The sequence below is a fragment of the Oryctolagus cuniculus genome, chromosome 4 (genome assembly GCF_964237555.1).
Source record: "Oryctolagus cuniculus chromosome 4, mOryCun1.1, whole genome shotgun sequence".
Taxonomy (NCBI): domain Eukaryota; kingdom Metazoa; phylum Chordata; class Mammalia; order Lagomorpha; family Leporidae; genus Oryctolagus; species Oryctolagus cuniculus.
Genome location: NC_091435.1, coordinates 4,328,055 through 4,352,496, shown reverse-complemented (window position 1 = coordinate 4,352,496; position 24,442 = coordinate 4,328,055). Strand labels below are relative to the sequence as shown.

At 56.2% G+C, this 24,442-nt stretch overlaps 1 protein-coding gene across 3 annotated transcripts in view; it reads right to left on the bottom strand.

Annotated features, from left to right (window-relative positions):
* DSCAM (DS cell adhesion molecule) overlaps positions 1–20,200 on the bottom strand; it is a 722,199-nt gene extending 701,999 nt beyond the window's left edge. For all 3 annotated transcript variants that reach the window (XM_070071799.1, XM_070071800.1, XM_070071801.1), the window contains exon 1: positions 20,043–20,200. In XM_070071799.1, the coding sequence (XP_069927900.1) occupies positions 20,043–20,085 (43 nt within the window). In that variant the 5' untranslated portion in view covers positions 20,086–20,200. The remainder of the gene's footprint in view (positions 1–20,042) is intronic.
* Positions 20,201–24,442: the final 4,242 nt, after the last annotated feature.

Here is a 24,442-nt window from a genome sequence, read left to right as displayed (position 1 = left end):
GCGCTGAGCCCTGTAAACAGCATCCCCTGGTTTAACTATTCGGTCAGTGAACGTGCCAGGGGCCTGCACTCTGCTAGGCCCTCTCCAGCAGGTGAGGGGTGGGCTCCTGCAGCAGAGGGAGACGGGTGGGAAACGCACAGCTGTCTCATTCCAAGCGGTCATAGCTACCATGCAGAAACATGGGCGAGGCGAGGAGAAAGACGGAGTCCACCTTAGATCAAAGGATGCAGGGGGCTCCCTTAGGTGGAGCTCTGGCCCGAGGAGGAGCCAGCATTGAGGCTAGGGTGGTGGGGGTTGGAACAGGCTCTGAGGAACAGCCAGAGGCCAGCAGGGCCGGCATAGGGAGTAGGGAGTAGGGAGTAGGGAGTGGCCAGCTTAGGGGGTAGGGGGTAGGGGGTAGGGGGTAGGGGGTAGGGGGTAGGGAGTAGGGAGTAGGGAGTAGGGAGTGGTGGGTGTAGGGAGTAGGGAGTGGCCAGCATAGGGGGTAGGGAGAAGCCAGGTCCCGGCGGCCCTCCTGGGCTGTGGGCTGGAATCCTGCGTTTATTCCTGGGACGTCCATGGGCCGTGAGCACAGGAGTGATGCGGTCTGATTCACACTTGGAGCAGCTCCCTCTGGCTGCTGGTGGAAACCCAGGATGGTAAGAGTGTGAGGGTGAGAGCAGAAGCCAGCTTAGGGGTGACAGCCCACTCCGGGAAGAGCGTGGACCTGCTGGAACTGAGGTGCGAGTGGAGGAACGGCCGTATTCTGAAGGCTCAGCCACCAGGATGTGAGGACAGCTCTGGGGTCTCCTCTCCTGAGCAGCACCCAACTCGGGTGGCAGAGACGTGACGTGGAGCAGGTGCGAGCAGAAAAATCTGGAAATTCCGTTTTATATAAGAGTTTGAAATGTTTATAGGAGTTTTTATAAATTTTAAAACCATGATTTGTTTTCATTTTTATTTGAAAGGCAGAGAACAGTGAGAGAGAGAGAGATTGATTTTATCTGCTAGCTCACTCCACAAATGCCCACAATAACCAGGCCTGGGCGGGGCTGAAGCCAGGAGCCAGGAACTCCACCCAGGTTTTCCGCAAGGGTGGCAGAGACCCAGGTACTTGGGCCACCATCTGCTGCCTCCCCAGGGTGCATATCAACAGGAAGCTGGATTGGAAGCTCTGATACAGGGCGTGGCCATCCCAAAGGATGTTAGCAAGGTCAGCCCACGTATGAGAATCCGGGGGGGGGGGGGGGCAGCTGTTGAATAGGCAGCCGGACTTGGGGGCCTGGATTAGAGCTCAGGGAAGGGCATGCGTAGCTTAGGGACCTGAACTCATCAGCAGGTGGAGACCATTCAACCCTTGGCCTGAATGAAATCCCCGAGATAGTGACAGGAAGGGAGGGGAGCCTAAGGTAGGGTGGGATGAGGGTTGGGGCAGACGGGAGGAGTCGGCCGAGACCCTCAGGAGAAGTGGCCTCTGGGTCAAGGCTGCCGAGAAGCTGGATGAGATGCAGACCAGAAACAGGAAGGTCACGGCCAACGTCAACTAAACAGCCTCCGTGGTGCGGGCAAGACGACACGGGCCCGGCTGAGAGACGCACAGTGGGTCAGCACCGCTCGGCTCGAAGAGAGCCCAGCTGCCGGCTTCCTGCCTACCGGGAGGCAAACACAGCAGCTGAGAGGCCAGCACAGCGTTCAAGGCTGGGACACGGGCTCTGTTCTCAGGGGCCAGCTACAGATGACCTGGAGGACTAGGCGTGCAGCAAGCCATGTGCCAGGCACGCAGCCCGGGCCTGCCCCAGGCAGCGTGAGACGCATGCAAGCGTCCAGTCCTGCTGCTTGCAGTGTCAGAGACACAAGGCAGGGGAAGGAGGTGGGACAAGCACGACCGTGCGTGCTGGACCATGGGAGACCCAGCAGGGGGACAATCCTAAATGCAAGGGCACGGCCCTCAAGGGGATGGAAGATGATGGACGGAATCCTGGATGTGGACGTGGGGTTCCGTCTACGAAGGGAGTGAGGCCAGCGCCGCCATTGCCACGGGAGGGTGGGCAGCACACATGGTGCCACTCTGTGAGGCCTGAAACCCAGGGTCACCAGTCAGTGTTGCCTAGAAGTGGGTCCAACTGGCAGAGACTCAACGGCTCCACTGGCCCTGTGCTCACAGATAAAAGCCCCCGGCCAAGCAGCCCTCCCGTCTTGGGGACCAGGAACAGCGCTCTGACCCCGAGGAGCCGACTTCAGTCCGGCTGGCCTGTCCAGTGACTCAGGAGACTCAATCACACCCTCCCTGGGGACCCAGCAGCCGCCTGACCCCTTTCTGCTACAAAGCTCACCTCCATGGCTGCTGGTTGTTTGCCCTGAAGCCATGCGCATCTCCTACGAGGGCGTTCGTGGTGAGCCATGCCCCCACCACCACCACCACGAGGCTAAAATAGTGCAGTGGTCGCAGTTGTCCAGGGCCAGGTGCACCCATTCCCATAACTCAGTCCCTCCTTCACCCATGGGGTGGGAAGGAGGCAACAGAACAGGAACCCATGCTTGTAGAACGAGGCAGCGAGCACACGTGTGTGTGTGCGTGTGTGTGTGTGCGTGCGTGCGTGCGTTGAGGGGCTGGTACATTGTTCACTCGGTTTTTCTGCTTTCTCAGGAAGTGAAACGAGGTCACCCGCTCAGAGTGTGCAAGGGGAAGAGGACAGGGGACCTTCAGGTCTGGGGAGACAAGCAAAGGTGTGAGACAGGACCCAACTAGGGCAGCGAGCTGGGAACGAGGCAGACTAAGGGTCCGCTTGAGGTTTAGGGCTTGCTGAACACGAGACCAGTGTGTGCAGCCTCCCCCGGTCACACGCAGCTGCTCTGTGCCGAGGTGGGAAGCCAGCTGGATCGACAGGAGGGTCCTTAAGTTTCGGGGAACTCGGGTGGGCAAGAGCACCTGCTGAGATGGGTAACAGGGAAAGCAAGTGGCAGGACCGCGTGTGGTGACGCCAGGCGCCGAGACACGCACCAAAGGGCTGAAGTCGCAACAGTTCTGGCCTCCCAGACTCATCCACTGGATTTCCAGTCCCACTGCTGGAATGTCGGGAGGTGCGGCTGACCGGGGGCTGAGGCATGGAACAGAGAGTGTCTCGGGTGAGCGAGACTCTGGAATTCCTATGATTCCAGAAAACAAACAAAAAACCCCGAGACCCCAAAACTATGCCCAAATCGCTACATTGTGCCAGCGTCTTCCTACAGAAAAAAATGAAGGAAGCCACAGTTGCTCTCCAGCCCACTCCAGCTCTCTGGGATAACTCACACCTCACTCTCACCTAAAGCGCTGTGCCTGCCCAGACAGCAGGAGCCTGGGAGCCCAGCGCAGGGGTTCTACAATCAGACGCCCCAGGGTTCAAACCCAGCCTCTGCTATTGGCTGGGTGCATGACCGGCCGTAGGAAAGGCACTTCTCTGGAAGCCTTGACTTCACCAAGGGTAAAATGGGCAGCATCCAAGGAGGCCTCTAACGGCTGAGAATTAAATGGGATGATTTTAAAAAGCACTCAGCACAGTTCTGCAGACGTGACAGCTCATATTTATGAGTAATTGCGGGTTCCTCCAGCCCTCCAAAAACAGTAAGTCCACAGGTGTCACCATGGCTACGAGCATCGGTGAGTGCGCTTGGCCAGTAGAGATGAAGTCAGACCCACCCTGGCAGCACGGCCCACGCTCTGCGAGAGGGTGGTCTGGGTGGGCATCACGGCTTGGGTACCACAGTTTGGGTGTCTCCTAGAGGCCCAGCCAGGTATGGAGGGCTTGGCCCCAAAGTCTGGTGTTAATGTTAACAGGTTAGGGTGGAGCCTTGATTTAACTGTGGCATCTCAGGGGTGGAACCTTGATTTAACTGTGGCATCTCGGGGTGGAGCCAGCGGGAGCTTTCTAGGTCACCCGAGGCTTGTCCTCAGCAGGGATGACCGTAAAACCTGAGCTGGGGTAGCGGGAGGGTCTCTGGTGCAGGGGCTGCTTCTTGGGACGTCTGCCTGGCAGATCAGTGCCTCGTTTGAGATCTCTGCTCCCAACTCCAGCTTCCTGAGCTGAGTCCCTGCCCCTCACGTGGGAGACACAGACGGAGCTCCTGGCTCCTGGCTCGGCCTGGCCCAGCCCTGGGGTTTGTGGGCATTTAGGGAGTGAACCAGCAGATTAAAGATACCTCTCTTCCTCTCTCGCTCTCGTTCTTGCTGGCTTGCTGACCATCTGCTTTTCAAATAACTAAAATTAAAGCAAATGTTGTTAAAAACTGAGCCGGGGAGCCGGCATTGTGGCGTAGCAGGTAAAGCCACCGCCTATAACAGTGCCACCCGGTTCACGCTCTGGCTGCCCTGCTTCCAACGCAGCTCCCTGCTGATAGACTGAGAAAAACGCCAGAAGGTGCCCCAAGGATGTCGGCCCCTGCCACCCCTGTGGGAGACCTGGATGAAGCCCCTGGTTCCTGGCTTCAGCCTGGCTCAGCCACCTGGGGAGTGAACCGGGGGATGGGAGATCTCTCTGTTTCTCCTCCTCTCTTTTTCTTTCTCTCTCTCTCTCTCTCACTTTCAAATAAATAAATAAATATATCTTTAAAAAGACTGTAGGGCCAGCGCTGTAGTATAGTGGGCTAAGCCTCTGCCTGCAGTGCCAGCATCCCACATGGGCTCTGGTTCAAGACCCGGCTGCTCCACTTCCGATCCAGCTCTCTGATGTGGCCTGGGAAAGCAGTGGAGGATGGCCCAAGTGTCTAGGCCCCTGCACCCACGTGGGAGACCCAAAAGAAGCTCCTGGCTCCTGACTGGCCCAGTTCTGTACGTTGTGGCCATTTGGGGAGTGAACAGAGGATGGAAGACCTCTCTCTCTCTGTCTCTCCCTCTGTCTATAACTCTACCTCTCAAGTAAATAAATTAAAAAATCTTGAAAAGTTTTTAAAGCATTGAGTTGGACTCAGCTCCTCTCTCTGCTTCTTGGCTCAACATATCACCCTCGCTCGGCAGATCCTCTGCCGTCAATCAACCAATCAGCCTCACCAGTCAGCAGGCCGGCGGGGCCTCTCCACCTTGGCTCTGACTCTCCAAAGCCAAAGCCAAATGACTCATCTGCCTCCTCCGTACACTCCTCCCAGGCATTTGCCATGGTGACCACAATCTGACCAGGATACCAGGACGAAGGCACCCTCACGGCAGGCATCCAAGAGGGGAATGCAGGCCCCGAGTCAACCAGAAGAGGGCGCTAACCATAAGCACACCTAGGGTGCAGCGCAGAGAGACCTGCAGACAAGGAGCAGCGCTCACTGGCTCAGGGCAGCGCTGAGCACTGTCAGAGCCCGACTGCTCCTGCCACCTCTGGGCACTGGACACAAACCTCCCTTTCCAGAACCAACATCACGGTGAGTAGCTGCTCTGACCATCCCCTAAATAAACGAATGCTAGAAAACGGTAAGAATATCACCAGCGGGCACACGTTACCCTCACTTATTACAGAAATTCCCATCCAAGGTCAACCAGTGAGAATGTCTAGCTAGTATTTTCTAAATGGTTCAAGACACATGCCCAGGGCCGGTGCTGTGGCCTGGTGGGCTAAGCGTCCACCTGCAGCGCCAGCATCCCATATGGACGCCGGTTCGAGTCCCGGCTGCTCCTCTTCTGATCCAGCTCTCTGCTATGGCCTGGGAGGGCAGTGGAAAATGACCCAGGTCCTCGGGCCCCTCACCCACATGGGAGACCAGGAAGAAGCTCCTGGCTCCTGGCTTCAGACTGGCCTAGCTCCAGCTGTTGAGGCCATTTGGGGAGTGAACCAATGGATGAAAGACCTTGCTCTCTATCGCTTCCTCTCTCTATCTGTAGCTCAACCTCTCAAACAAATAAATAAAAAATCTTTTTAAAAAAAGATATGTGTCCTCTGGTGACTTTCTGAAATAATTCAGCAGCAGTGAGATTCAGAGTCGCATCCACAAAGCTGACTCGTGTCTTTTCTCCTAGAAACCCCCAGCTGATAAAAATTCACATCCACTTTCTTTCTTTCTTTTTTTTTTGGGGGGGGGGCTCCTTTGCCGTTGGTTCACCCTCCAATGGCCGCTGTGGCCGGCGTACCGCACTGATCTGAAGCCAGGAGCCAGGTGCTTCTCCTGGTCTCCCATGGGGTGCAGGGCCCAAGCACTTGGGCCATCCTCCACTGCACTCCCGGGCCACAGCAGAGAGCTGGCCTGGAAGAGGGGCAACCGGGACAGAATCCGGCGCCCCGACCAGGACTAGAACCGGGTGTGCCGGCGCCGCAAGGCGGAGGATTAGCCTAGTGAGCCACGGCACTGGCCACATCCAATTTCATTCTTCGATTAGCAGTTCAAAAAATATTTCACTCCAATATTTTGGTATTCAGAAAACTGATGGCCAGGTCAGCACAAATTTAAACCTGGGAGGTGCGGAAAGACCCCACTGAATAACACAAATGCAAAATCAACGTCATCCCTCATCCACCCAACAACAGAACATGAGATCAGCGAAGATTTCCATCCTGAACGATAGCCTGTCTCGTACCAACACAAGCAAATGGGCTGGTACAGAAAACTGAATGCATTTTCCATATTTATTCACTGATTTTTTAAAAAAAAAAGAGTTATTTGTTTATTTTTGAAAGTCAGAGTTACAGAGAGAGAGAGAGACAGAGAAAAAGATCTTCCACCTGCTGGTTCACTCCCTAAATGGGTTCAACAGCCAATGCAGGGTCGGGCGGAAACCAGGAGCTTCCTCTGGGTCTCCCACATGGGTGCAGGGGCCCAAGGACCTGGGCCACCTTCTGCTGCTCTCCCAGGCCACAGCAAGGAGCTGGATCGGAAGTGGAGCAGCCAGGACTCAAAACGGCACCGATATGGGATGCCAGCACCTCAGGCAGTGGCTTTACCCACTACAGCACAACACTGCCCCCCATTCACTGATTTTTAAACATCAATATTTCTCTTGCCCAAAACAACTCTTTAATACAACTCTAAAGCAAACTTAACATAATGATTTTCAGTTTAAAAACTACAGAAGAAGAAATGTGGTTTCATTCAGAAGAACTGGGGCAAGCTGAACATGCAGAAAATAAAGACCATGACCCCAGACGGACTGGGTTCCAGGGCTCTGGGTCAGTCACCACCTGACCACAGGCCAAGGGACAGCCCGCATCTCCAAACCAGGGCGTCCCGCTCCACCACCGAGGTCACAAACTCCCACCCCTCTGGCTGGACGAGGGTGAGTGGAAGTTCACGGCTCCCCCTGCCACACAACTGCGGTGTGGCCGCTGATGCTTAGCTTCATTCCACCTCCTTCAACACCTGCCTCCCAGCTCCAGCATCACAGGAAACACCATGCCCAAGACCCTCGCGTCCAGCAGCACACAGTGCGCGGCCTGTGCCGTCACTACCACAGTGAGGGCCACTAGCACCTGCTCGGCGACCCTACCTGCTAGATGTCCCACAAATGCGAGTTGCCCTTTGCCCTCGTTGTGCACCATGAGAAGCATTGGGGGGGGGGGGGCTTCTTTCAGACCCGGGGACACAGCGCTGCCTCCCTGCGGTCTTGTGTGCAAGCAAGCGCTGGCATTTGCCTCCAGCGCCTGAGGAGGGAGGGAGGGAGGAGGAGCACGTGCCCAGGAGAACGGCTCATCTCTGGCAAACACAGCCCCACTACAGTGGGTCCCTGGCATCACGTTCTCAAGTCGGGCTGTCCTTAGTGACAACCCTTCCCGCAGGGAGCTGCTGGGCCCCTCACCTCCCTGGGAGAGGGAGGGAACACGCAACACCTGTTAGAGTACGCACATCCTGGGGGACTGGTTCTAACAAGCCATTGGAGCCACACGGCCTCTCATCTCCGTTCTTATGACCAAGAGTCTCACCGCTTGCAATTGCAGGAGGCCTCCGCGGGGCATGAAAGCTAGTCCTGGAACATGCCCGTTCCGTGGGGGAGAGCTGAGAAAGCCTGACCAGAGACAGAGAAGAGAACAGCGCATGCTCCGCGGGGCGGGTTGTGAGCGCTCTCAGCCACAGAGCAGTCGGGAGCTATTTTAAACCAGTACCTTCTGCCACCAAGTCCCTGGGCAGACCTTGTGACTCCTTAATATACCGCTCGCCCCCCTTTGTAAAGGAACAGAGGTAGAGGAGCCTATTATTGCCAAGACAAGACAGTCTACCCCAATTCCTGTGGAGATGAGCAAGCAGAAATCCCATGCCCTCGCCTCCCCTGGCTCTCACACAGTCGCTCCCAGAGATTGTTCCCCAGCGAATCACAATGAAATCGCCGAAGGGCGGTAACATCAACCTTGTTTAAGATGCCTGGGAGGGAGAGCTATTTTTAATATTATCTAAAATAAGATTGCGGGACACATAAAAGTATTTTTAAGGTTCTGAATTTAGGCCTCTCTCCAGCACATATTCAAGTCTATTTTCGTTCAGAAATCAAGGACACGGTGTTTGAAAGGATTATTCCACCACTGATACCTGCCCTCGGTTTATCACCTACATGGTCCAAAATGCATGCACGTCCTCATAAGCCATCTTCTCATTTTCTGATGATCTGGCACCGTGACATACACCTTGTATGATACATGTGGTCAATGTGTGGGCATTTACCTAAAGGAAGGGAACAGAGGCTAGGAAAATCCAACAGACAAAATGACCCCGAAGTCCTTTATAGCCAATATGGAGATGAGCTTGTGCCTTGATATTCGCAGGAAGGCGGATGCCGCGTCCCCAGGGTGGCGGCAAAGCAAAGCCTGAACCACTAAGTGGATTCACGCTCTCGTCCTCATTCCCTGCTAGCTCACCCCTTAGGCTTGCTCCAAGTGTGACCCCGTGGGTTTCCCACGATCGATCTCTTGCCTGCAGATTTCAAAGGACTTCTCTGTGAGGGCCCCAACTTGTAGCAAAGAAGGGGTCATCGTGAAAAATTCAATAGAATCAACCTTGAAGCCAAGAGCATGCAGTCAACAAACCTGAATACAAAATACGCCGAAGCCAGAAGAAAAAATGGCACAGAGAACCCCATAGGGACGAACAGGAAGATGCTAACATACACGGCATCCAAAACACGCAGCGTCCACGTGGGCAGTGCCCCCTACAGGGCTGCGCCTACTGGCGCTCTGTTTTCCCATGGCTACCCCTGCCACCAACTCCCCCAGGACTTGCCCAGATCCTGAGGGCACTCAGCAAAGCCTCACTCTGCCAGTGTAGACTCCCCAAGTAAGTCACTACCCAACACGGAACAGCACAACAGCACCTGGGGCTGTACCTGGAACCTCGCTGGGTTCACTTTCTTATTAGTATCGTTTTGTTAAAATCTATTTACAGCCAGTGCCACGGCTCACTAGGCTAATCCTCTGCCTTGCGGCGCCGGCACACCCGGTTCTAGTCCCGGTTGGGGCACCGGATTCTGTCCCGGTTGCCCCTCTTCCAGGCCAGCTCTCTGCTGTGGCCAGGGAGTGCAGTGGAGGATGGCTCAGGTGCTTGGGCCCTGCACCCCATGGGAGACCAGGATAAGTACCTGGCTCCTGGCATCGGATCAGCGCGGTGCGCCGGCCACAGCGGCCATTGGAGGGTGAACCAACGGTAAAGGAAGACCTTTTTCTCTGTCTCTCTCTCACTGTCCACTCTGCCTGTCAAAAAAAAAAAATCTATTTACGTATTTGAAAGGCAGAGTTACAGACAGAGAAGGAGAGAGAGAGAGAGAGAAATCTTTCATCTTCTGGTTCACCCCCCCAAATGGACACAATGACCAGGGCTGGGCCAGTTCAAAGCCAGGATCCAGGAGCTTCATCTGGGTGCAGCACTTGGGCCATCTTCTGCTGCCTTCTCAGGTGCATTAGCAGGGAGCTGGATCAGAAGTGAGCGGCCAGGATGCAAACCCACACCCGTGTGGGATGCTGGCCAACGTTGAAGGTGACAGCCTAACCCACTGCAGCACACATTGGCCTCTCTTACTAGTATCTGAACCCCATCAGTCCCTATCCAAGTGTGTGCTTGCAACCACGGACCCTGGGGGACAGAGATCATGATACCCAAGGCACATGTTGATGACGCAGACCCCTAGGCCACGCCCACTTCAGGGTGGTTGGAGCTGGGAAGCTATGTGCTGAGCTGTGAGAGCAGCGGTAGTGGAGGAAAGACAATGGTCCATGCCAGGGTTAGAGACCCCTGGGGAGCTGTTCACGCTGTAGAAACGAGTCCTGATCTTCTCCCTTCTCCTTGACCCAGCACCCCTGCGACTTGAGAACCTGTGTCCTTGATCCTTCCCTGGGAAGACCTAGACAGAGCCACACCCAAAGCATAACCATACTGGAGCATCCCTCTGCCCCATACACTCCTCTCACCTGCTGTGTGTGTGTGTGTGTGTGTGTGAGAGAGAGAGAGAGAGAGAGAGAGAGAGACAGACAGACAGACAGACAGACAGACTAGGGGGCCAACAAAGCTTCTCCCTCAATATTTTCTATCTGCAAACCTTTGCTTCTATTGCCTGTGCAAATCTGATACCTCAAAAGCCTACAGCAGAGTCTAAGCCTCCCATTCTTTTTTATTTTTTTAATTTGACAGGTAGAGTTATAGACAGTGTGAGAGAGAGACAAAGGTCTTTCTTCCATTGGTTCACTCCCCAAATGGCCACGACGGCCAGTGCACTATGCTGATCTGAAGCCAGAAGACAGGTGCCTCCTCCTGGTCTCCCACGTGGGTGCAGGGCCCAAGGACCTGGGCCATCCTCCACTGCACTCCCTGGCCACAGCAGAGAGCTGGACTTAAGCCTCCCACTCTTGGCCAGGGGGTGACAGAGGTGCACAAGGGTCTCTCCTGACTCTCAGTAACAAGAGGGGTTGACAGTGGTGATGTGAGGTCCCACAGGACCCAGATGAACCAACCACCGGCCAAAGCTAATGATCCAAAACAAATACCAAGATCACCTCTAGGTCAAAAGTGTTCCCACGGAGATTCTTACATAAATATCCAGTCAAGGCTATTTTAAAATGGTAGCCATCAAAGACGTAACAGCTGTTGCTTTTGGTGCAGGATAGCATGCACACACATCCGGTGATGAACAATCCCACTCACTTTCTGCTACTGGGTCAGGGCACCAGGCATCACTGCTTGCTTGGGTTGCCGGCTTAGATAACTTGTTGGAGGAGAACCGTGCCCCGTGGAGAGCATTGTCCATTCCCTGAGTGCTTCCTTGCACCAGCCAATGACACGGACACAGGCCCACCCTTCCCAGGCACTGTCTCTGGCGAGACCCAGCAGGGGTGATCGAGCAAAGCCAGTCCCGGCCCTGGGGTGCTGTTTCCCAATTCGTTGGCAGAGCCCCCGATCACTGTCATGGGTGGGTGTGTTCCGCTCATTCCTGGAGTCTCACAAGTAATTTTTACAAAGCATTGCTATTTCTACCCTGGCAGCTACACATCAGTTATTAAAAACTCTGCAGCTGATATTAAGAAATAAGCACTGTAATTAAGAGGACTGGGATTGGGGGTTTTCAGTGCCCTGTGGGAACCCAAGACCCAATCATGGCACAGCGGGGCTCCTACAGGGAGAAGCGACGGGTCCTGGGCTGCTCTCAGGGGAAAGTGTGTTTATTCAAAGTCAAGTCTTCGCACAACACAGCTTTGCACAGAAACCTTCACACAGAAAGAACAAGGAATCGAATTGAGCGCAGGTGGAACCGCCGTGGTTCTAAGTTATCTCCACGTGTGCCTGCTCCTGTGTTATGGTGACATCCTAGGAACTTCCCCATCACCCTACAGCTCATGTGATGTATGAGAACAACAGGGTTTTCAAGAAGAACCGGTGTTTTCCTCATTGTCGGGAGAAGAAACCATGGTTTGAGTCTCCAAGCAATCAGCCACTTCAACGGCAGGCTCCTGGGGCTGGGCAGCCTCCTACACAAGTTCTAACTCCAACCTGACCTTCACCGTGACCCCAGGACAATGCAGAAGCCTCTCAGGGACTCAGGGTTGGCGGTCATCACTGGACACCTCATCACCGCACTGCTTTACAGAGGCTCCCAACAGTGGTGGAGTTCCGGCATCTAGAATCACAGTCTCACGGTGCTGCTCACCGTGAAAACGATTCAAATTCTGTCTAAAACCCGGATACAGCCACTGTTTCCCTCTTGGTCTTAATACTGAAAGAATCAAGGCTTATATGAACACAACTGTTATGAACTCGTTCAAACGTCTACCCATTGCAATCTCAGCGTCTGGGGATATTGGTTACAAGTGATCCGGCACACAGAACATTCCTCCCTAGATAAAAGGCACCTGGGCAGGTCAGGGCCTGAGCGCTGTCCAAATTTTCAACCTATAAACGAGCAGAGCATGTATACATACGCAGGGACTCTGCAGGGGACAGAAAAGCAGGCCCCTTGCAGCCAGGAACGCCGCAGATTATAAGGAACTGTTCACTTTGTTTGTTCTTTTTTAATTTTGAAAATTGCATGCATTTAGGGAAACCGGGGGCTATAACACTAAGTGAAATAAGCCAGACACAGGAGGAAAAAATAGCCACGATCTCACTTCTATGTGGAATCTAAACAAAGAGCCTCTAAGGTCAACACGCATGATCTTCTCCAGTCTCCCAGCGTCATGTATGGCAACCACGTGGCCAGGGCCAGTGTCTCCTGGCCCATCTGGAGTGACCCACAGGAAGCACACGGATTGAAACCTAAAGCTGCAGAATTTAAGGACAGGTTAATGTGGAGGGACCCGTGGTAAACACGGGAGCCTAAGTCCAAAGCCGCCGCCCGGTCACTGCTCCACACTTGGTGTGTGTGCCGCGTTCAGCCTCCTGTACCCTGAGAGGCAGGCGACACCCCCTGGGGAGTGCACTGCAGGTGCAACCTGCTCTCCTCACCTCCCGGCACTGTGCCCCCACCCCAGCTTCCCTAAAACTCTTTTTTTTTTTTTTTTTTTGACAGGCAGAGTGGACAGTGAGAGAGAGAGAGACAGAGAGAAAGGTCTTCCTTTTTGCCGTTGTTTCACCCTCCAATGGCCAACACGGCCGGCGCATTGCGCTGATCTGAAGCCAGGAGCCAGGTGCTTCTCCTGGTCTCCCATGGGGTGCAGGGCCCAAGCACTTGGGCCATCCTCCACTGCACTCCCGGGCCACAGCAGAGAGCTGGCCTGGAAGAGTGGCAACCGGGACAGAATCCGGCACCCCAACCGGGACTAGAACCCGGTGTGCCGGCGCCGCAAGGCGGAGGATTAGCCTAGTGAGCTGCGGCGCCGGCCTCCCTAAAACTCTTGAGAGCATTCCCAGCAGCTGCTGTAGTGGGGCCCAAGTGATTTCTCAGTATTTCTGCCTTTTCTCTCCCCCAGCAGAGCGCTGGGAAACCAGGGGAAGCCAGCCCATACTACAGAGGTGATCTCTTGCATTCGCAATTCTTCTTTACGCTGCTTTTGCCGCTGCATTTAAAATTGACTTTCTATAAATAGGACTGCTTGCTCATTCCTAAATCTTACTCACTGTCTTCTGCGTAAAAAATAACTTAAATAAGGATGTAGGCAGGATGCACTAGTCCCTGTCACTCTGCCTGGATGTGTAGAAGCTGCCTCCTTCTCTCGTCCCCATTCACTCCTCGTCTGTGAAACACGCCACGTGCTCACATGACTCAGGGCCTTGAAGACCAAAATCAACCAAACTGGAGGATTTCACCATCAGAACTGGTCGACATAAGCAAGTCCAGATGCCCAAAATCATAAGGTGGCAGTGATAAGCTCTAAGAACCTAACTGAATGTTTTTATTTGAATAAAAGGAAGAAATGTTAAGAATGACTGAAGCATTGCTTTCCCCATGCTGTTGTGAGAAAGAGAACTTCACATTCAGTTCTGCTACAAAGTCAGAAAGGGAAGCCCATGGGATGCTTAAGAAAACAGCAGGGTGACTGTGTAAAAAATGACGAAGACCTCTGTTTTGCTGTCTTGGGTGGCTCTTTGGTGAAGCAATGGATTCCCAGGGTCTGCTGGGGAAACTTGGACATGATGTCCAGGCTTCCGCCTGGCATTCCGAACAGGCAGCAAACACTGCCCGGGAGTTTTAAACCACGCCACTCAGCAGAGCACACGTGGGAGCCGGGGTCCTGTGCTGTGATGAAATCGTCGTCTGGGGCCCTTGGCCCAATCTCCCTCCCAGCATGTAGCACTTGGAGCAATGAGATCCACACCGTGCGACCGCGGTGAAGCCCTCCACGGATGCCAGACGGGAATCCTTTCGGAAAGGAGAAAGGCTCACAAGCATTTCCAGCGAGCACACACTCCGCAGCCACGGGGTCCGCAGGCGAGGAGCCACACAGCGGCTTCCAGACACGCGTGTCTCCCAGCTGGTTTCCACATTCAAAACTAGAGCTCTGGGCAAGAGGAGCGACATCGGCCAGGAAAACAGAGGCAGGAGAGACGGGAGGGGTGGGGAAGCCGGTGGGGAGAGGCTCTGTCCATCACTCTGTCCATTCCCTCCCCCAGACGGGGAGCACACATTCCCCCGTCCATTCCCTCCCCCAGACGGGGAGCATGCGTTCCCCAGTCCATTCCCTCCCCCAGACGGGGAGCACGCGTTCCCCCGTCCATTCCCTCCCCCAGACGGGGAGCACGCGTTCCCCCGTCCATTCCCTCCCCCAGACGGGGAGCATGCGTTCCCCCGTCCATTCCCTCCCCCAGACGGGGAGCACGCGTTCCCCCGTCCATTCCCTCCCCCAGACGGGGAGCACGCGTTCCCCCGTCCATTCCCTCCCCCAGACGGGGAGCACGCGTTCCCCCGTCCATTCCCTCCCCCAGACGGGGAGCACGCGTTCCCCCATCCATTCCCTCCCCCAGACGGGGAGCACGCGTTCCCCCGTCCAATCCCTCCCTCAGACGGGGAGCAGTCATTCCCACCGACTCTGTGTTGTGTGCCCTGCTCTGTGCCACCCAGCAGCGCCTGCATCTCAGCCAGCGATGTTACTACCTAAGGAGAGAGGCAGTGGGATGAGCACCCCGAAAACTGAGTTACAGGGAGCAGTGGATAGTGCAGGATGTCAGGGAAAGCGACAGCCATCCAGCGTCAGGGAGCCAGCCCTCCCGAACATCCTGCAGAAGCCGTCTGACCTCTGAACCCGAATTCATGCTCCGCACCTGCCCCGTGGGGCTTCCTCCTGGACCTGGTGCACCTGCAGAACTCAGCAGGGCAGAGAGCACGCAGCCTGCCGTCGCCGGAGCTGTCCGCTCCCCCGCCTTAACCCAAACATGCAAGAAACGCTACTCTGAATTTTTTTCCCCTTTTCAAAACATTAAGGAAGAGAATATAAATATAACTGAGAGAAGGGGTGAGGGCAGGAAGAGATAAAATCAGAATTCCTGCACCCAGCTCTCTGGCACATGAAGAGTTAACGCTCCTGTCAGAGAAACAGGTGCTGCCCAATTTGCCTGGGGGAGAGGGGCGGGGTGGGGGGGCTCCCTGTCCCCGGAGCCCGGAGCAGGCAGCTGCCGGAGATTGATGGACTGCGGAGGAGCCGGTGCCTCCGCGTCACCCCTGTCACCATCAGCGGCTCCTGGAATGACATTGGAAGGTCAGCCAATCAGGCGCGGAGATGCACCTCGGAGGAGCACTCAGGCCAGCCCAGCCGGGCTCCCTGGCTGGATGCAAATGTACCCTCCGCAGGCCCACCAGCCTCCCCCTCCTCCCGCATCACACACGCCTCCGTTTCCTCTCTGGGCGCCTTCTATCTTTCAAAAAACCGCTGCACACATTTCCTGCCTTTGCACCACGGAATGGAAAGACTGCAGGACCCTGCCTGGCTGCAGCAGCCTTGGCAATGCTCCCCTGCCACGGAGTCTGGCTGCAGTGAACTTGAGAGAGCTGGGGAGGTGTCTGCAGGCAAGCCCCCCGCCCCGGCAGCCCGCTCCGTGTTCCCTGGGAGGCTGCAGTCTAGCCAGCTCTGCCGGAGGCTTGCTGCACCAGTCTTGAGAGGTTTGCGCCCACTAGTGTCCTATGGAGGGGACACAATTGACATGCAGGTAGCACCACCTCACTAGCTCCCAGGCTAGCAGTGCTGGTCCCCAAGGCCCAGCGTGCACTTCAGCACAGCCACCAAGAAAAAGCCCAGACCCTCTCCTTTACCTGTGCCTATCCAGGCTCCGGTGCCGCCGGGACCAGACGGGTCCGACACACTTGCGAAAACCCAGGAAATGGGCACACTTATTTCTGAGAATGCTCTGCCCAGTGCAAAGTCTATTCTCACCCCCGATCAATTACTGACGGGCCAAGTCCATTACCTCCCCCTTAAAATTCAGCTCCTTTAACCAACTCTGGATACCTTAGGTTTTGGCAAATGCGCTCACTTGAAAAAAAAAAAACAATTTGTACACAAATTTCCAACCTCCTACAGTATTCACAGGTCTTTGTAAAAACCCCACCCCTCGCCCCCCAGAACAAGCTTCAAGGCGCATTCCAAAACGTTCCGTGCACCTGACCCCGGTCCATCCAAAATACTCTGCCAGCTACAAGGGGGCCCAGAAACACAACAGTCACATTGCCATTTTTTTTTCTCAGTCCAAAGCACCCCCCTCCCGGAGGGCCGAGTTGTGCGGGTTCTGGCTGATGACTCACTGGTGCTACCCAAGCGGCAGAGGACACAACCCAGAGGCGGCGTGGGATGGGCTGGCCTTTAGGACGGGCCTGGCTGGCATTTGCTGTTCAGCAGAGGGCAATCTGTGGGGCACGCGGCTCCAGCCGAAGGCCTGGGCACTGCAGGTGAGCCCGGAAAACTCCAGTGCAGAATTTCCATCTGCTTCATAACATGGAGGAGGAAGGGCAGGGGAGGAGGCCGGGAGATGAGTCCCCGGTCACCTTTTTTTTTTTTTTTGTGCTTACGTACGGTTCCATGGATCCAGCAAGAAGTCACCTTCTGAGCTTCCCGGGGGCATTCGCACTTACAGGGTCTGTGTCTATACTGAAACAACACGGCCAGCCTGCGGCCGGGGAATGGATGATGGCCGAAGGGGCCACCCCTCCACCGCCTCACACCCGTCACCACAGCCTCTCTAACGGACGCTGTGCCCCGGGCCCGCTGAGAGCAGGGTGCAGTAAAGCTCAAAATCCCACGGCCCAGCCTCAGCGCTGTGGTGGGGGAGGGGTGCACATGAGAATCGGAGACGTCAGGAGGCCGACACAGACAAGTTAGACAGAGCAGCAGAGGCGTATCCCGAGGCCCAGCCATGCCCTTAAGAAGAACGTTCCACGGGAATGGCTCGCCGGGCTCGCGGTGGAGAGAGATGTGCAGCCGCGTGGTGCAGCCGGCTGCCCGTGCTGCAGAGGTGGGGGTGGTGGTGGCCTGTGTGTCTGCACACGCGTGTGCCCTGCTCCCTGCACGGTGCTGGAGGCGCTGGGGCGGGCCTCTCCTGAGCACTGCGGAGCAAGTCCACTGCTTGCAAACAGCACACCTCCCTTCGGCAGGTGAGGTCATTCACTCAAGGGTTTAACCCATGGAGGGACTGAGCTCCTCTCTGCCTCCTGCCCGGCCTGCAGGGTTGCAGCAAGACGCCAGCAGCGCACGGAGCAAGCTGCCATTGTCTCCTGCCGAGATGCAGAAACACGAGGGCTTCCGGAGGCCCCCAGTGTCACACTGCAGCACTTCTTACAAGCAGGAAAGACATTTTCCCACGTCAGCCACTCGGCTACTCCAGGCCTAGCAGGGACCCACGGCTGTCAGGAGCCACAGATCCTGACCCACACGCATTCGGCAATGGAAGACCCGAATCCGACAGCTGCTGGCCACAGACACTCCCATCCGTGTGTCTTTAGGCCTCGTGCAAAGAGGCAGGAGTCGTTCAGGTCACGTTTTTGAAATACGGGGTTCTGAGCAGGCAGCAATGCAAACAGAACTCCCGAATTTGAATGACTGTCCATCTTGGGACTCTTTGCACAGTAGGCACTGACTGTCATTCCTTAAGAACCCCCTCAAAGCTGAACCCCTCCCTTCCCTACCAGTAAGGCTATTTTTTTAATGCTTGACCATACAGAGAGGGCCATTTTTCTGTAAGATCCTCGCGTAGGCTTCTCTGGTTGATAGCATCACACCGCACACAAATTCACTGCCTCTCACACTACGCATTGCCATCCTAACCGTGGTGATGAGACACACATGATACGAGGCGTTGTGAAAGGAGGTGACAGAGGCGTTAGCCCAGGTGCACATCTGCAAGCGTTGAGTGCATTGCCATCCTTTGGAATAGCTGTGGATCTCCTAGTTTCATCACTGCTTTTCTAGGGATCCGTTTTTTCCCAGGGTTGTTGATTTTAGCTAGAAAATGCTGATTCAGAACAGCCCCCAAGCCCAGACCAGAGACCACGGTGGCGTGGATCGTGCCATGCTCGTCACAGCTGCATTTCAGGTACCGAGTGACAGGCAGCCAGGGGCACAGCCCACCACCCCCCCATCACTCTGAGACACCTCCTTCCCAGCAGGCCACAGATCTGGCTGCATCCTGTGACTCAGGCCTCCCCAAGGTGTCCAGAGAGGCTCACCTGGCGGACAAGCCTGGCCATCAGGGGGCTGTGGCCCCCGGAGCTCACCCAGAAGCACCTGTCCGTGTGGCATGCATTCACGTTAGCAGAGCGGCCGCAAGGACCGCCCTCCCCTGGCACATCACCCGCCCTCCCCCCACCCCAGAGCCTATCTGTTCCTGCCAGGGTGCAGCACCGGAGCAGTGCCCTCTGGGAAAGACGAGTGTCTGGCTGGAACTTGTTGCCGCTCTCTCCTGCCAGGAAATCTCAAAATGAAAGTTGCCAATACTTGGCTGATGAGAGAGCAAGGGGCTGGTGCGACGTGAGTCGGGGAGCTGCTTCTCTCCAGTCCTTTCTTACACCTCGTTTAAAAAAAATGGACGTGGGGCTTCTCCTGCGGCCTGTTGTTCCAGCACCATCTAGGTAGGCAGAGGACGTGCACGGCTCTGTGCAGCCAGCACCAGAGCTCCCCTCCGGGTCTTCAGGAAAAGCTCCAAGCCGCCCCCCCGCCCCCGCCGTATTTTCTCACAAGGGACAGATTTCCTCTCTCTCTGTGCCCTCTCTCCCTCCGCTCGCTCGCCCGCTCTCTCCTGGGTAAGGGATTCTGCTCAATGGCTTCATTTCAACCGTCAGCAGGTTACACGTTTCTCGCAGATGCGCCTTCCTGAAGCCAAAGTGGGGACCGGAGCTGCAGTGCCGGGGAGGACAGCCGCCTCCTGTCCCCACGCGCGAGGCAGCCATTCATACCTGCACGCTCCTGGTCACACGGCGGCAGGCACGCGGAGGTGCAGCCGCACACGCTAATTGCATCTGACTCAGTCAAGAGCCGGAGCGTCCTCCGTGCCCGGGAAGAAAGCCTTCGCCAAACAGCACTGGCTGGGCCTTGGAGACGGAGTGCTCTCCACAACGCTCCCCGATTCCATTTATACCACCACACAGGTGTGTGTGTGTGTGTGTGTTTAAAATTCGTCAACATTTCGGATGATGTAATGCTTATCAGTGTATATTTTTGCTCGAACGGCTGCGGGGAATATGTAGCAGAGGACATGAAGGAGAGAGCTTTCTTAGAGCCGGAGAGACATCATTTAGCAGAATTAAAACACCTGCGTTCACAGCCCAGGCAGCTTGGAATCTGGAGGTGGGGGGTTGAAACTGACCCCTCCACCTGCCCGCACTTGGAATGTCCCTTTTCAGGTTGTGGTATTCAAAGTGGCCATCTCTGTCTGTCTCTCCCACTCTCCCCAGACCTGCCGCCTTCTAAATAAGGTGCTGTCTCCTGCTGGAGTTAGCTCCCAGCTGGCACTGAGCTAGGTAAGCACCTTCCAACGATTACCGAGCAATTTCTCCCCCAGCCTCTCTCCATCTCTGCCTCTCCTCGCCCAAAGAAATAAAAAAAAATATATTTTTTTAAAAATAAATAAAAGCATGGCTATTTAAAACACAGATGAGGGATGTAAAATTTTAAAAAAAAAAAAAATAAGGAAGATTCACCCATGCATCCAGCGCGCCCCCGCCCCCACCCCCACCCCCGGGTCAACCTCAAGAAATGAAATTCATCACAAACCGAAAGGCTCACCATTCGCGAAGCTCTGGAACAAGGAGAGGGCCAGTATCCACATGCCCCTGCTGCTTCCCGGCCTTCCGCGAGCGACGCGCCGGCCTCGCCCCCCGCGCTCCGCCCGGCCCGGCTCTGCTCGCCGCTCGCCACCTGCCCGGGGGCCGCCGCCGCCGCCGCTGCTGCCGCCGCCGCCGCCGCCGCCGCCGAGCCGCCCGGGCACGCGGCGCGGCCGGGCTCCGGGGCGAGGGCTGCGCTCGCCGCGCGCTGCGCTCCTGCACACCTGCTCCCGGGCGCCGCGCCCGCCGCTGCGGCCAGAGCCCAGGTGCGCCGTCAGCTCAGGGGGCCCCCGGCAGGTCGGCAGGTGCAGAGAGCCACAGACGCGGGCGTGAGCTCATCCCGGGCACCCGGCGCCCGAATGCGCAGCCAGCGGCCTCGCGTGCGCCAGCCCTCACCCTCCACATCCAGGCAGCAGGCGGGCGGGCAGGCTCATCTTCCCCGGGCTCCGGCCTTGATCACATGGATCCCGCCGCTAACCTTCCCCGCCTGCGAGCCCCGGGGCCGAGCCGAGCGCGGAGGCGAGCGGGGACCCCTCCCCTGCCTCTAGCCGCTGGGGCGCTCTGCAGTCTGAGCGCCGCCACCGCCGCGCACAAGTGCAGCCGAACTGGAAGCAGCGCCGGCGAGAGCGCAGCCACCGCACAGTCACGCACAGTCATCGGGCTGGATTTCTTAGAGGCTTAAATAATCATTTCGGCGGCCGATTATTTTTAGTTATTTTCTTGCCGGTTGCTAATAAGACGTGGCCAGGGGTGGGCATTCCGGAAGGCTGCTGGGCAAACCGAGGTGACCCTGAAGAGTTAGCAGTTTTCATAAGATGTGCCGCTGGATTCAGATTCCGTATTTACCCTCGGAAAAAAAAAGTCCAGTTCATTTGCCTAAAGGGAAATGCTGTCACCAGGTCCTTGCTCCTATAAAGATCCCAGTGATTTCATGGGCTAATTTTTAATTATCTCCAATACATTGTAGAATACAAACACAAACCATTCTAATTTTTGCTATCTGGGCGGTGCATGAAATAATAAAGCATTAAACCTGCTGATCATTTGGTGACCCCGAACATGGAACCCCTCCCGCGTGACCATGGAAGGCCGATGTGCTACCCTGCGCCTGGCCTTCTGTGTGGCCCTCGCAATGTTCACAAAAAAGCTCCTGTAAGGGTGGACATCCCTGTGCCAAACAAGGGCCCACAGTGCTGGCAGGCACCTCCCCGGAAGACCCCTGCAGAGGCCCGGGGCGCAGCGCCGCCAGGACCGGCACCGGGTGGGCGGGCAGAGGGGGCTGTTTTCGTGGGAGACCGAATATCTTGTGCATAGGTTGCAGGTGCCCCTCCCCATACAGAAGGGGAATTGAGCACACCTGAGACAGCTCAGCACACTCACACAGGAAAACCAAGTGCAGAGGCAGACACAAAATGGTGCTTTACCAGGCTTGGGCACAAGATGGCCAGGCCCTGTGTGCTGTGAAGGGTCAGCCGAGCCGTGTGCTGCGGGGCTGCCACAGCTCTGCAGCTGATCACGTGGGGACACCTACTCAGCCTGCACCCGCCCCGCCGAGCCATGCTCGGAACCCAGCGTCCTCTGGCTGCGCGTGCCCTGGGCGCTCCCTCCCTGGAAGGCAGGCAGGCAGGTGAGGGGCTGCTCTCTGCCCTGTGTCTGGCTGGGTTCCTCTTCATTCGGGTCACACACTGCTCCCTGCACACCGGACTGTGTGCTCTGTGAGGCCCTGCCATCCTGCATTGGGAAGGGCTAGAGCACGGGGCTCAGGACCCAGCACCCACGTCCACCTCTGGGCGCCTGTCAGGTGCTGGGATCCTTGCTTTCTCAGACGCACAAAGGCAATGATCCGATCGCAGGCCCCCGCAGCCAGGCGCAGGCTCACTCTGGTCCACAGTGACCTCTGTTCTCACTGGGTTTGGGAACAGGGCTGGCTACCAGGCCCAGCGTAGAATGAAAATGGAGGGCTCTTTTTTTCCCAACGCAAAGTACCCAAGCAGTAAAGTAGGAGGTTTCCTCCTTTCCACCCCAGGCTCACCCCACCCCCCGCCGCAGGTGTCTTTTATTTGCAATTAACACCTCCTCTCTTGGCAGGGGAACAGCCCAGGTGTATGCAGAACCCCGCCCCCCACAGGTGCCAGGGCCTTGCGACATGATGCAGTACAGGACCAGCAGAGCCCACACCTGCTGGGTCACCTCCTCACCCTCCAGTGGACGCCATGCACTGTGTCCAGCCAGGGTTGAGTGGTTGGGGAAGCCAATGTCCTTTGCCCACAGATCCCTGCTCCTGTGCAAGATGGGAAACCCGCAAGGGGTTGCAACCTACGTGCTGGGAAGCTCTGGGTTCCTGAATCCTAGGTGGGCCTGAGGTCCAGTCCCTTGTGGAACATGCGATGGCGTGGAGGGTAGGGGACGGGGACAATGATGGCCAGGCCTCCCCTGAGGTCCCACACAGCATGTACCCACCCTCAATCTTCCATGCACAAAGACCCAGACCCCCACCAGTGGTGCCAGGTGATGGCAGAACACCAACTTCCTGATTCCAGTGGCCACCTGCAGGCCCAGGGGACAGGGAGGGAGAGGGCAACTGAAACACCCCCTGAAAAGGGGGCAAGAGGCAGGTGCTGCGGGGACCAAAGTTTTAAGTCCTCCCCCCGTTCTGTTGCCCCATGGGCAGAGCCACCACCTGTTCAGAGGTAGTATTATTTTTTTAAAGATTCATTTATTTATTTGTAAGTCAGAGTTACACAGAGAGAGAAGGAGAGGCAGAGAGAGAAAGAGACAGAGAGATCTTCCATCCGCTGGTTCACTCCCCATTTGGCCACAACCAGCCGGAGCTGCGCCGATCCGAAGCCAGGAGCCAGGAGCTTCTTCCAGGTCTCCCACATGGGTGCAGGGGCCCAAGGCCTTGGCCCATCTTCCACTGCTTTCCCAGGCCACAGCAGAGAGCTGGATCAGAAGTGGAGCAGCCAGGACTCGAACCAGAGCCCATATGGGATGCCAGTACTGAAGGCGGCAGCTTTACCCACTATACCACAGCGCCGGCCCCCAGAGGTAATAGTATTAAAATGTCCAGGATGGCAGCTGCAGAGCATTCGACCTCTGCCAGTAGGGCCAACTGGGACCCTGTGCCAGTGCATGGGGTCCACCGTGAGCCAGTGCTCTGTGTTGTTCAGTCATGCACCTGCCACAGCCTGTGTGGCTCGATGGTCTAGAGTGGACCAAACTTGTGCATCAAACTCTGTTCACATGTATTTGTACAACACTCTAGAAAACTGTGCTGACGTGACAGGTGTCTCAATTAGTGGTTCAGACACCACTATAGGCACCTACACCCCATACAGTACTTGTGAGTTCCGTGAGGTCTGCAGCTCCCTGTCCAGGGAGGGATCCCCAAGGCGGGCAGGTGCACCCACTCAGTGAGTACCTGTCGGCTCCTGCGCCGGTGCAGGTGGACGGTGGAGTCTGACCTAAGACAGGCACGTGTACAGAGCTGTGGGAGTCTAGGGAAGAGAGAGGACGTCACACTCCCTCTCAGTGGAGCCTTGGAAACGGTAGGTGGAGCTTCAAGTTCAGTTACCACGTCAACATGCAAAATTGACCCGAGAGAGAGGGCATCAGGAAAAGCCAGCCGTACAAAATGCATTAGGCTTCTGTATTTATTTTTTCATTATTATTTATGTATGTATTTGAAAGGCAGAGTGGCAGAGACAGACAGACAGAGAATCTTCCATCTGCTGGTTCACTCCCCAAATGGCCACAACAGCCAGGGCTGGACCAGGCCAAAGCCAGGAGCCAGGAGCTTCTTCAGAGTCTCACATATGGGTGCAGGGGCCCAAGCATTTGAGCCATCGTCTACTGCTTTCCGAGGCGCATTAGCAAGGAGGTGGATCAGAAGTGGGGTAGCGGGGACTTGAAAAGGCGCCCACTGGATGCTGGCGCCACAGGTCGTGGGGTGGCCACAGTGCAGGGCCCCAGGTTTTTGTGTTTCTAATGAAAGCAATACTCAGCCTCCAGACAAAGCTTGGGCCCAAATCCATTCCACGTGGTGTTGCCCCTCCCCCGCTCCATCTGCCATAGCTCAGCCAAAGAGGCACAAAGTCCGAGAGGCCCCCTTTGCGCCCACTCTGCTGACGCCATGTAAGAAGCCCGCATCCGTGTGGATGCCATCTGTCCTTGCCAGGTTCTGTGGGAGGAGGGACAAGAGCATCTGTGGCAATGGATCGCAGCCATGCCTTAAGGGAAAGGCCGAGCCGGCGCCGCGGCTCACTAGGCTAATCTTCCGCCTGCAGTGCCGGCACTTTGAGTTCTAGTCCCGGTTGGGGCACCGGTTCTGTCCCGGTTGCTCCTCTTCCAGTCCAGCCCTTT